Genomic DNA, 13,232 nt, shown 5'->3' with positions numbered 1-13,232 from the left:
GAAGCTCTGCCAAATGCCCTTGCGGACTCTAAATTCTGCATTCTTTGTATCCACTATCAGTGATACATCCTTCTTCCCAAGCTTTATTAACCTCCCATCCTAACACCTGAACAGCAGTGCCACCTTTATACAGTCCAAATTCTATGTAAACAGACAGGTGTATTTGGGGAGCTTTGTGGTCATTAGTGGTCACAGATGCCATCTGTCCTATAACTTGGGATAGTCTTTGTTTGACCAGTGATATGCATATGAATAATTGCTTTTTTTCACACTGTCTGCCACAGTGGGAAAATTTTGTTTGGATGCATTAACCAGGATGTTCTAACCAGATCTTGCCTGTGCCAGACTGGGAATTAGCACCTACCTAAAGTAAACAAACTTTCGCGCAGAGAAAGGACTTCACCAACAAGCTTATGAAGTTTATAGTGAAGACATTTTATTACACACAGCACACGGTTTATATAGGGTTAGAGGTACATCTTATTGATTAAAAGGGTCTCACTCCAACACCCTAGAACTTCTAATTTGTTAAAAGCCTATCTCTCACAAGTCCGGTGTTTGTATTATCTCATCCCGATGTTTTGAGGTCCATGTCCGGAGATCAGGAAGGCAGTTGAGACGTTCTCATGAAAACACTTGCAAGGAGTGACCGTCGCCTACCGGACAAACAGCAGGTGTGTGTCCTTGCAGGCTGAAATATGAGCATGATTCTCATGGAGCTAAAGCAGTTTGGATTGCTCAGAAATTAACTTTTTGCAAGCAATCTCACAATACCTACCTTTCACAAATTCCTCCCTTCTGTGGCTTTAACAGTGTTTGAGACAGGCAACTGTGCTCTTTAGTTTCTAACAGGAGGTCACTCAAGCCAATTATCAGCTCCTATTTCCAAGGGCCATTTGAAAACAACTTACAACTGGAAGTTCTAAATACCATTTGGGGTGAATATGAAACCCAAATAACTGCTTGGGGTCATTAGAGGTTAAATGAGAATAAATTACCTGGCCTTTGATTACTGGAGGTTACCATCACTACTCAGGAAGGTCATTTGAGATCAAATTGAGGGCTACATAACTGCTGTAGGGTCATCTGAAGTCAATCTGAGGCGTCAATTAACCTTTCTGGAATAGGGTTTATCTGACATCATCATGAGACCCAAGTATATGCAAAGTGTTGTTTCAGGTCAACTAGGCCCTTGTTTGGAGCCTAGGATCGCCTGAGGTCAACGTGACATACAAGTCCATCAATGTCAGAGGTCTATCAAGGTCGTCACTTTTTCTCATTTGGAAGAAGGGAAAATATTTAAAGTCTGCTTGAAATCCCAATAAGTAGTCAGGTTTCATTTGCGATCTACCAGAGAGTCTGTTAGGGTTCATGTAAGGTCAGTGCAGACTTTGTTCAGTGCCACGAAGTCATTTAAGGTAAACCTGAGAACCAATTAATTGCTTAGTTTGTCATTTGAGTTCAACCTGCCCTTCATTGGGTGCCAAGGGGTCATTAGAGTTCAATCACAGTCCCTGATTCCTATTTGAGACCATTTGAGTTCAATCTGAGATGCACTTCTCACTGCATGGTCATCCAAAGTCAACCTTCATGGGCACATGTCAGCTCAAGTAAACCCATGAGTTCAAATTACTCATGGGAGTCACAGCAGGTCCAATTGGCCCCGTGTTTGAGCCCCAAGACTCATCCAAAGTCAACATGCTAGTGCATAAAGGGGTCATCTGGGGACAACATGACAGTCAATGATCTGCTTGGGGTCATCTGAGGTTAATTCTGCACACATTTGACATCTGGGGTCAGTTTAACATGCAGTAAATTGGCCAGGGTCACACTGGTCCTTGTTTTCATTCAACAGCTTATTTGAAGTCCAATTTAGAACCAATTAACCCACATATGTGTCATCAGAGATCAACCTTAATTTCAATTAGCCACACCAAATGACCACTTGGGGTCAGCCTGCCCACCTTTGGTGCCCAGAGGCCACCTGAACTTAATCCAGACCACATTTCCTTAAGGTCACTTGAGGCCAATCTTAAATCCAGTTAGGGGTAATTTGTGGCCATTCCTAGTTGACCATCCTGGATGTTTCTTGTTCTTGATCAGTTGCTGACCCGACCATTTGCTGCTCAAACATTTTGAGAGGTCACATAACACTTCAAATTTCATAACAAGGGTGATCGGAGGAAAAGTATCTCTTCTTTCATCATCAGGTGAGACACCTGTTGAAACAAGGCCACCTGGTACATTATGTTACATAAATACTCTGTGTTAACAGAGCCTGCCTCGAGCTACAGATCACAGAAACAAGATGACACTGGCAGTATATTTGGGATGAGAGTTCAGTCAGGCAAAACAGCAGAAGAAAGGCTCAAAAGATTGCTCCCTGTGCCCCAGCCTCCCCTCTTCTTCCTCCTCTCTTTCATCTCCTTCTCCATTCTTCCAGCTACAGGTGGGTTGGGCTGCCTGCACAGTGTCAAACCTAAATTTTTTCAATGGCAACCCAAAAAAATGAAGGCTTTAGCCATCAGCCTAAATCACTGACACAAAGAACACAGCTAGACTTTCTTAGGCAAAAAAGACACTTCTTTCCTGCAGGACTTTTCTCTGATTTTTCTTCTTGAACTTAAGTGCTTTTTCACAACTGAATATCAACATCTAAATGGATCCAGGTTATTATAAAACAGTTGTTTATTTGCTCTGTCCCTGCAAACAGAACCAATGCCAGGCAGGCAAACAAACAGAGCATTACAGCTGTTTACACATTCCAGTATCAAAGAGAAAAACAGCTTTTGCTTGGTTTTAATTTTTTCTTTCCCAGCAACAGGTACCACAAATTAGGAGATCAAACTCTCTTCCATAGTAGTTCAAGATGTGATAAATATACTAAAGAAAAGCTGAAAAGCAGTAACAGATCTTGCTAATGGTCTAGCAATAGGGTAAGGACTGAAAACTCTGGTGTGACCACAGTTCATGGGATGGCCCATGACACTCCAGACAGGCTTTTCTTCATCTCTGGGAACAATTTTTTCACAAAAAGTGACATTCATTAGCATCCTAACAATGGAAAAGAGATGTAAAATGTAGATGGTATAAAATAACAGATTTGACAAAGAAGGTCATGGAATGTTGTTCATTTATATCAGCTCCTTGTTTACACTAGTGGCCATACAGGCTTTTGACATTACAGAACTAGAATTATAGTAAAAAAATAGGCCTTTCATCTTAAAGCAATGTTTGGTTGTTTTTTTTTAATCGGCAGCAGTGATTTGGCTTACTAACTACCAAGAGTCTAAGAGTCAAGCTTGCATCCCAACTGAAAAAGAATTTCAGAGTTTAATGAACAACTAATAAGTAAATAAAACATATCATAAAATATCTATATTATCTACTTTCTTTGTAAAAATAAATTTTGACTTATGATACAAATGTAGAAATATTCTTGATTGAAGTATATTGACTATAAGAATAGAAACTAATGCTACTGCACAATTTAAAAAGAGGATCTGGAAACCACATGAAAAATATAGAAGTAATACATGTTTATTACCTTGAGATTAAACATAAAAGTAACCACATTACTTTCTGTATGTTACTTTCCCCTGTTTCTCCTAGTGCTCCAAAACATATTATTTCATTCTACACCTATCAAGAACAAAAACATTTTAAAAATATTCTTTTTTTCTTTTGAAATAATATGAAATAGACTGACAGAACCTCAGTAAATACAAATCCATTTCTAGAAAACAGATGTACTATCCCTTTTGACTTTATTGCAGTAACAATAAATGAGTAACCCCAAATACACGACAATTTTAAAAACCCTTCCTGAGTACGAGGTTTTAAATTACTGAATATTTTTCATATGTTTAAGCTATATCTCCAATGCAGCAGATGTCAGAAACACATTTTGCTTTGAATAATCCCAAGTGAATTCCTCAATAAACTTCTTTTACGCTCATATTAGAATGTGAGCTTATAAACACTCTGGTGGTTTTGTTTTGTTTTTTTCAAAACTTCACTGCCTGACTTATTTGAACTAAGTAAACAAGTCTTTTTTTCCTGAACCCACCAGAAGGATAAAATAAATTCCTGTATGTACTTTTCAGCATAAACAAGCATCAAAACTAATAACTGAAAAACTCTATGGTTTGACATACAAGTTTTCCTTTTCCACACTAGTTGTCAAGCAGCTGCAGAAAAAAACCTGACCTCCATACGTTTCATTCCACATGCACCACAGTTTTAGTGTGGGTGGGGCCTACTGCTGTTTCCACTAAAGGCTGTTGGGTTTTTTTCATGTGTTTGGTGGGTGTGGGCTTCAATCCAGTATTTAGACATCAAAAGACAATTTAAAGAATGTATAGGATTTGTTGTAAGAAAGACACCAAGGACACAAAAGAAATGAAAATATTTTTTCAAGTTATTTTCATTATAATTTATTACTGAGTTATGAAAAGGGAGAGGAGGAAGATCTTTAACCAAATACTCAAATTTATGCTTTAGTGAAATGTGAATAAGCTGTCCCAAAAAATGCAAAAAGCCTGGTGAGGCATAATTTATTAATTAGCAAAATCACTAGACTTTTTCAACTTAGTGTCTCCAAGTATGGAAGATTAGTGCTAGGATACAAAGATACAACAGAACAATTTCAAATGCCTCCTTTTCTTGTTTCGTCCCATTAATACTTCACATTGAACAAAATTAAATAGCAATCATATTTATATCAACTACATTTTACCACAGATTAGTACCTTGCAAGGATCTCCCATTTCAGTGGAAGGTAGTATGTACCTTGACAGATTTTAACAAGAAGGAATAAGTAACCTACATTGAGCTACATGTCATAAGAATTCCCACAACTGTTACTATGAATGCAGAAGCAACTCACTGTTGAAGGCAACAGGAGGGTTTTCACGAAAAGATCATCTGAAGTATGATTTGTGTATCTTCAAAACTTGTAATGAACTGAAAGGTGCTCAGGCGCAGCCTGGTTTAGGGTATATATGTGTTTAGAATTTAAGGCAATATTTGAGGAAAGAAACACTATGAGGGCAGGAGTTAATGTGCCATTTAACTTAACTGAATTTAAAGGCATAATAACAGTCAGAGATCCTTTAGAAAAAGTTTTATCTTTAAAGTACATATATATGCATGTAAGCACTCCCTAAAGTCAGATTTTAAGGTGATAACCATGGGAAGCAGAACAACCTGATAAGCAAAGGGACTAAAATTCACTATCACTCTATAGAGTAGCAATTTAACTATCTCTTTTTCAGACAAGCCAAGTCTTCTGACAGACTGACTTGCTTCCAAAAAAAAGCTAAATGAAAGTAAATATAGAGATGGAATATTTGCAGATAATTGATTTTTCTGTTTTTTGAATTTCAGCTAAATCAGAGGACATTAACGGAAACAGATGCAGATGCTGCAAAATACCATTGTCCCACTGTTAGCCTACATACAGCTTGACATTGACAACAAGTTAAATATCAAATAGAACACACCAGTTTTTTACTTCTAAAATCTTTGTTCCAATTGCAACTTTAAAACATTTAGAAGCTAAAATAATATAAAGGCAAGTCCTAAAAGTCAAATTGCATTCAAGATTATTATTTATGTTTGTATTAAAGATCATAGATTTATCAACTTCATCAACTCAGAATGAGAAATATCAATGATGCTTGTGAGCCCAGTAATCTGCCCCTTCATTTTTCAGTTTTTTCTTGTTATGTGAAAAGAATTCAAGGTGAAGTTTCTGCAAATTTTTTTAGTTGTATGAGTCACTACTGTTTAAACCACTGATTCAATACTCACATATTCATGGTTAGTCTCTGCATCAAAATCAGCAATAAAGAGAAATATTTTTGCAATTTCCTGGAGAGCCTTCTATGCCCAAGGAAAAGTGATGATAGGGCTGAGTGGGCTCTGACTCAGAAAATAGATTATTTGCACGTGTGTACATTCATTAATTTACTAAAGAGCAGAAGGAGAAACAACAAATTACTCCCTCTTGGAAATAAATTTGTCATACTAATTTTCCTAAGAAAACTGTTTGGAACCATAATATACATTAAAAAAAAGGCACCAATGGGAGGGTTCCTCCAGTTAAGGGGTGACCTGCTCCTTGCAATTCATTGACTTGTACAAGAGCACAGAAGAAGAGTAAATAAAGTTAATTTTTTTATTCCTTGCCTACAGTGTCTAGCAAAGACAGACAGAGGCTCAACTGAGATATCTGCATTTTGTGCTTTTGGACTGACCCTTGGCAGGAATAAGGGGCAGGTTTGCAAGCATGCAAATACATGGGCTCTCCTCAGAGCCACTGGTTCACAGTCACATGTCATACTCCAAAGGCTCATCTGCATCGTCAACTCCTCTGTTGCTTGTTTCCATTTCTATTTCAAAGGCTGGACCATCCATTTCCTTTGAGTAGTCACTTCTTTTCAAATCTATGGTGGGAAAATAAATTTAATAATGCAGCCAGGTAAATGTTTGAAAAGCACATATACTCTGAGCACTGTTCAACCCAATGACTGGTCAGTTTACTCTTTCCAGGAGAAAGAAAATCTGAAGCAGGGCAAATCAGAAACAGGAGCATGAGATCCCTTGAAGGACTTAATGGTGTGAGCTGATATCAATGAACCTTCCCTGACTGTATTCATCCAGCTGATATTCTAGTATCTCTAGCTGCCACAAACACAAATAATCAAAACCAACAATTATTACTCCAGGCAGACACTCACAGAAAGAAATTTCCCCATAGAAAAAATATATGCTTGAAAAATCATCCAGGAAGCAAGCTATTTTGGCTTTGAGTCTTTAAAATCTGCCCCACATCAAATAGAAGCACCTTCTGCCAAACACAGTGTGAGCAACTAAGCAGAGGCTGCAGTGTATAATACGCTTTCCAGGACCAGGAAACCTCCAGTGAGTTTTCACCATGCATCACCAATCTTTCTATTCTTATTCTTTTTTATTCTAAAAATTATTGCTGAGGTTATCTGTAGTGATGACGCTGCAAAAAATGGGGCAACATTTAGCAAAGTAAGGGAAACAATTTTCATGCTGAATGCCAACATCAGGTTGGTGAGCTCCAGCCCTTGCATGGATGCTAGGCAAAAAAAGCCATATTTTCATATCTGTCTTTGTACATAAAGATTCTGCCTACCCTAATCTTTCAGCTCAAAGAACATCAGCTCTTGCCTTTTTAGCACACTTAGGCCTTTACTTTTACTGCACTGTAAAAGTTATTCATAGATTAAAAGTTAATCTTTACTTTGCATACCAGGAAGTTTCAGCCTTCTGCAGCAAGAGTTGCAACGATGCTTTGCAATGAAATTTCTTATTGCACCTTCTCCTAGGTTTGCTGGCCCAAATACCATTTTTCCAGATCTAAAAGAAATATTATTAAAAATCAGTCAATGCAAAATAAAGCATGTATTACAGGAGAGGGATATATCATGTTTTTTGTTTTTTAAATCAGAGATAAGTTAGCCCTTTGTATCAAGACAATTAAAGGTTAATACACATCACAAGTTTCTTAGCTCTGGGATAAGAAAAATTCCTGTGTCTGTAAAATATTAGTCTTCATATACCCTATACTACTTTTCTTTTCCTCAAAAGGAAGACAGGACAGACTGAGTAGTTCCTATACTGAAATGCTCAAAGGATATCTGGGCACATTGACATTTTGATGATGTATGCCATAAACCAAGGACTCTGTGTCAGCCACCACTCAAACAAGTAATTTGGCTCCAGTTTTGATGGTGGGAACATGGAAAAATGCAGAGGGAGAAGGAAAAAGAGGGAGAGGGAGAGGGAGAGGGAGAGGGAGAGGGAGAGGGAGAGGGAGAGGGAGAGGGAGAGGGAGAGGGAGAGGGAGAGGGAGAGGGAGAGGGAGAGGGAGAGGGAGAGGGAGAGGGAGAGGGAGAGGGAGAGGGAGAGGGAGAGGAAACCTAGCACCTCTTTCACATGTTTGTAATGGGATTTTTTATTACCTTTTTCTCGCCTCTCTTGGTAGGCCTTATGTATCAGTTCTTTCCAATTTTAAACTCAGAACACTGTTTTCCTCATTTCTGAATCTGCACTTAATGTCAGTGGAAACTTTACTTGAATGCACTCTTTTGTGGATTTGGCAAATAGTGCATGATAAAAAAGCACCCAGAGTACTGCCAGTGAGACAAGTCTTCTCAATATTTAAGCAGTACAGGAGTCTGCAGGGACTGCACTGTGCTACAATCTCGTTGCTGTGCCTCATTACATCTGCTTTTAAAGGAAACCTTTTCATGAACATTATACCTTTATCATTTTATCACATGTCCACTAGGCCAGTTCTTCCACTGATTTTCACCAGCTCAGGATCTGTCTGAAATGTCAAAGCATCAGGCATACTTTCCAAACAGATCTATTATATTTGTTTTGATATTGTATGTAAAAGCAAGACACAGTGCACTATCATGGAGCTAGAGGTCATATTTTGCCATTGCAAATGCCTTTCCCATTTCAAGACAGAATGTAGAATGCAGAAAATAAAAGACTTACATGATACATGATGTGATAATGACATGAGCCATTAAATCAATGGAGTTCAAGCCACAAAAGATAAATAATTTAACTGTAAATTACGCTAAAATCTGAATCAGCCCTATTAGTCAAATGCCACCAATTTTCTCCCTGTCTTCTAGAAGACAAAGAGATCAAAGGAACTTCTGAGGCACTGTATGGGTTAGGGTTAGTTATTAAGCATCTTATTTACAAACGTAAACTTAAAACACACCTTATCCCTGTCAGAGATGTTTCTTTTGTGAGCAAATGAAAGTTAGAGCAAAGATAGAGCTTTTACATTGCTATTGGGTTTAGAAAATGTTTCTTAGAACTGAGTATCTGCTAGCTGCTTACAGATGCCACCCCAGGTTCACTGCCTTATTCCTTTAGATCCCCAATTCAAAACAATATAGTTTCATAACTTACTATTCTGAAAATTTCCCTGAATACATGAAAATCAAGCTGGTTTTGATTAACGGCTGCCCTCTAACTATTTTGCAGATGATTAAAAAAACCAACAAAAATTCTGAAAATAAGATCTGTGTGATCAAGTTTTAATAATCATGACAAAATGGTTTAATAACTAAAATGATCCAGCACGTCACTAATAAGCATAAGCTTCAAAATAATGTAGATAAATATTATCCCTATTTTAAAGAGGATAATCTAAGTTGCCATGTAAAGTACTGTGGTCAATGCCTGGCCACTGTTTTCAGCAATAACTACTACAGCTTACACTAGCACTCATATATAAAAATCTAGTTGAACAGTAGTAAATCAGAATTTTACACATCTGTAACAATACCTTGAAAGTGTTTGCTAAAATCTAGTGAAAAACCACATGACTGACCCTTTTGCAATCTCTCCCTTGAGCTATCTTTGCTTCTGTCATGGGCCTATGGCCTATTTGGCTTCCTTTGCTTCCTTCCAACATGAGACATCCCTTCAATCAGATGACATGAGCTGAGTAAGAGGGAGCCAAGATGAGGGGAGGGGCAAGCAAGTAAGGGAACATCTGGAGAGATGTGTGGGTTTAGGAAGAGAACCCTGCAGGAAAGCAGGCATCAACACCACTGCTTCTGCTCTCACTAAAGGAAATATCATTGAAGATCAAGGTCACAGAAAGAGAGAATGGCCATAGTTCTGATTCTGAAATTTGATTCATGATGGAAGATTGCTATTTCTGTGTGTATAATCTCTCTAATTTTTGTAAGTTTCCACTCATGATTAACCAACTTCATATTAAGGCTCTGAAATATGAACTAAGGCCTGCTGGAAAAGTTAAAGAATCAGAGGCCTTCTCCTCATCCTTTTAAACCACTGTTGTCCTATGTAGTCCATGAAAAGTGCCCCACTATGCAGTGGAAACCGGATTGCCATATTCAAGTTACTTATTACCTCCTTTGGTACAAATTTGCAAAAAGATGTACATCTCCCGGAGATGTCTTCCACCTCCCACTTCTGCTTTCCCTGCATAGCCCTAGAAAACTTCTGTGCTCCCAGCAGAGCCACACAGACTCTCCTCAGTTTCATCCACCTGTCACTGCATCGCATGTTGAGAGCTGGGAAACATAATCCTCCAAAGCACAGGGGAGGATGTAGTCTTGTCATTGGCACCATACTTTCATTTAACTCAAACATCATGTGAAAAATAATTAAAACTCCCACACAAAACATAAAAAAAACCCCATCCTAAATATACAGACTGCTGGGAGAATGTCTAAAAGCAAATGATAATTTCATCAGAAAGAAACCTACTTTTTGTCTTCGGGTTTAATCACAGATGGATCTGTAAGGTTTTCCCCAACACCTACAACAAATTAATAGTGTGTGTGTGTTACAAAGGAAGATAGTCATGATTTCATACTCTGGCACTTAACAAAAATGTAACTAACCATTTTCTGTAGATGTTAAGGCATTGTAGTTAGAGTGGTCATGAGCTAAACTGAAAAAGCTATGAGTATAAAAACTCTGTTCAGTATTGGCAAGCATGTATAGTTCTTATTACAGTCATGACGTCAGTTGCTTTGAGGTTTATTTATATGCAGATGGAAAGTGTACACAAATACAGTAAATACTATGTTCAAGCTCAACTAACTAAGCAAAATGTGACAAACAAAACATTTATTTTAGCTGGACTTAAGGATCATCAGACATCGATCTTGCCAGTATCAATGGATCTGCTCTCAGACACACATTCTCTTCAAGGTAACAAACACAAGACACAACTTCATGAGGTGCAAATTTTTGGCTCTGTTACACCTTTTTTCATTTAGGTTTCCAATGGAAGCATATTAAAAAAAAAATTCATTATGATACTGAATGCTACTGAAACCTATGTTACAGTCTTCCTCAGAGTGTTGACATACTACCATTTACGAAAACCATGTTTTCTTATGTCTGAAGAAATTGCTGTGTTTTTACAGTAGTAAAAAAATCTATAACCATATGACCATATGATATGCATTTTTTTTATTTCAACATAGTAAATTAATATTCTGCAACAAAAACTAGTAAAGAGTCCAGAAACAGCATAAGGTGACTGAAATACCCCCAAATTGCAACACTGCATTGAAGGCCATTTCAGTTGATGTAAATCAGGCAAAATGCAGTGTACATACATGTATGTGGAGATGGTTCCAGTATAATATAGTAAATTGTGATATAGATTCATCCTGCTAGAACTCCAACGGGAGCAACCCTTGACTTTTACTCAGCTCCAGATTAGATAATTAAACACAAGACCCAAACTAGAGCCAGTATTGGTTAGTTAGAGATGAAAACTGAGATTTACATAGATGTTTAAATTCGCCTTTTTTAAGCCAACACAATTGGTCTGGAACTGTCAAGAGCCGCGTAAGAAACAGAAGCAAACTTCAGGCAAATTCTAGTAGGTTACAGTGAAGACACACTTATTCTTTCTGTACAAATAAGGCAAGGACGGAATTATAGGTTTACTTTGCTTAATATGTCTTTTTGTAATTCACAGCTTCTGGATGCTGCAAAATGTAAATATCTTAAGTCTTTGACTACCCATTCACACTTCCCTTGACAGAAAAGACAAAAAAAATAGTGTTTATACAGTTTGATAGGTGATGTTCATCTTCTGAACATTGTTAACTGTTTTATCTCCTCAAAATATACCATCTTCCCACTTACAAAGGTACAGATCATATGCTCTTTGAAGGAGTCACCAGACTTTGTGAATAGCATTTAAGCTTATAGTCTATGAAACTGTTTACAGGTTTATTAATATGAACAATAAAAAAATAGAACTGCAGATAGCAGTTCACACTTTTTTGGCAGGTTACATAAAATGTGCATATACAGAAGGGTACACTTGAATTTCTATATTAATTATATATCTTATGAAAAATGAAAATACTTTACATGTATTTTTTATTCAAAATAATATGTGGAATGGTTTTTTTGGAGCTGGTTGACATGTTTCTGTAGAGTTTATCTAACTGTTCTTTGCTCTTTTAGCCTAGAGGCATTTGAAGCAAAATTATTTTTCTATTACACCTACATTAGCTTAGACTCTTTGGGCAGATTCTCGTTTATCAGTAGCAAACAGATATCCAAGGCTTTCTTGAGCTTTGCATTTCTCATGTAAGCAAGAATTTGGCCCACTCCTCAGAACTAAATTCTCTTTAGAGATAATTGCTTTTCACCTGGCTTCAAACAGTGATCCCATGCTAGTAGTCACCTTGCAAATCCAGGACAAGGAGCTCCCCACAGGTGTACACATAGGTCCAGTGAGAGAAGGACAGCATCAGCTCTTCCAGCAAGCTGCTGGGAGTAATCTCATCTCCATTGTTGTTGTTGTATTTCCGAAATTCACCAGTCATGTATTTCTCAATGGTCAGCCACTGGTTTGCTGAATGGCAGTAGATGAGGAAAACTTCCAGGAACCTACAGATATAAATACCATCTACCAGGAGCCAGCAAGGTAATGAATATCCTCACAGTCAGCAAAAAGCCTGATGCAGAGCAAATATACAAAAAAGGAGGACATATCTTCCCTAGCAGAAGCATTTTGAACAGCAGGAAGTACGAAATGGTAGAGAGAACAAAGGCTTTCTTGGCCTGTTAACTCTCAAAACAAAGCAACTGATCTGAAAAGTAGAGGTTATAAATAACACAATCTGATTTACTCCAACCCGCTGTAAAGGAGCTATGCCAAATTGGTTTATGTTAATTAGATAAAAGGCAATTCTTGCTTAAGTCTAAGGAATGGCATGTTTATTTTGCCACCACACACAGCTATAAAGACAAACTTCCAAGCTGCCTACCTTTTCTCTTAAAAGTTCATTAACTATCATTAGATAGTAACATTATTATTGTAATTATCATTGCATTATCATTGCAAATCTCTACAGAAACAGAGGCTGCACTAAACCTGGGACACAGCTGAAAAGAGAAACCTCTGGTACTTAAAAGACACTGAATTTACCTTGGTTTATAGGGAATAGTATGAGGCTTCATTTGGTTGAAGATGTAGATTAACTTCTGGGCAGCCCTTTGCTGTTGGATCTCCTGGAAAAAAGAAGCAGTGTTGTGAACACTACTTCCCCTTTTATGAAGAAAAGTGTCAGGAATTTGTCAAAACAAAGAAACACACACACACACTGATTATATAATGTTTACAAATGGGAGAGAAATCTTCCACAAAACCTTTTTTCTTT

At 37.5% G+C, this 13,232-nt stretch overlaps 2 protein-coding genes across 3 annotated transcripts in view; one reads left to right on the top strand and one right to left on the bottom strand.

Annotated features, from left to right (window-relative positions):
• Positions 1 to 13,232, top strand: part of RORB (RAR related orphan receptor B) — a 213,877-nt gene that overhangs the window by 191,611 nt on the left and 9,034 nt on the right. The window lies entirely within an intron of this gene.
• TRPM6 (transient receptor potential cation channel subfamily M member 6) overlaps positions 3,529 to 13,232 on the bottom strand; it is a 52,193-nt gene continuing 42,489 nt past the window's right edge. For both annotated transcript variants that reach the window (XM_071581685.1, XM_071581684.1), the window contains 5 exons: positions 13,001 to 13,083; positions 12,254 to 12,459; positions 10,303 to 10,354; positions 7,286 to 7,392; positions 3,529 to 6,449 (listed from right to left, as the gene is read on the bottom strand). In XM_071581685.1, the coding sequence (XP_071437786.1) occupies positions 6,334 to 6,449; positions 7,286 to 7,392; positions 10,303 to 10,354; positions 12,254 to 12,459; positions 13,001 to 13,083 (564 nt within the window). In that variant the 3' untranslated portion in view covers positions 3,529 to 6,333. The remainder of the gene's footprint in view (positions 6,450 to 7,285; positions 7,393 to 10,302; positions 10,355 to 12,253; positions 12,460 to 13,000; positions 13,084 to 13,232) is intronic.

This window comes from Pithys albifrons, chromosome Z (genome assembly GCF_047495875.1).
Source record: "Pithys albifrons albifrons isolate INPA30051 chromosome Z, PitAlb_v1, whole genome shotgun sequence".
Classification (NCBI taxonomy): Eukaryota; Metazoa; Chordata; class Aves; order Passeriformes; family Thamnophilidae; genus Pithys; species Pithys albifrons.
The sequence above is the reverse complement of the archived record's forward strand: the minus strand, read 5'-3'. Positions and strand labels throughout refer to the sequence as shown.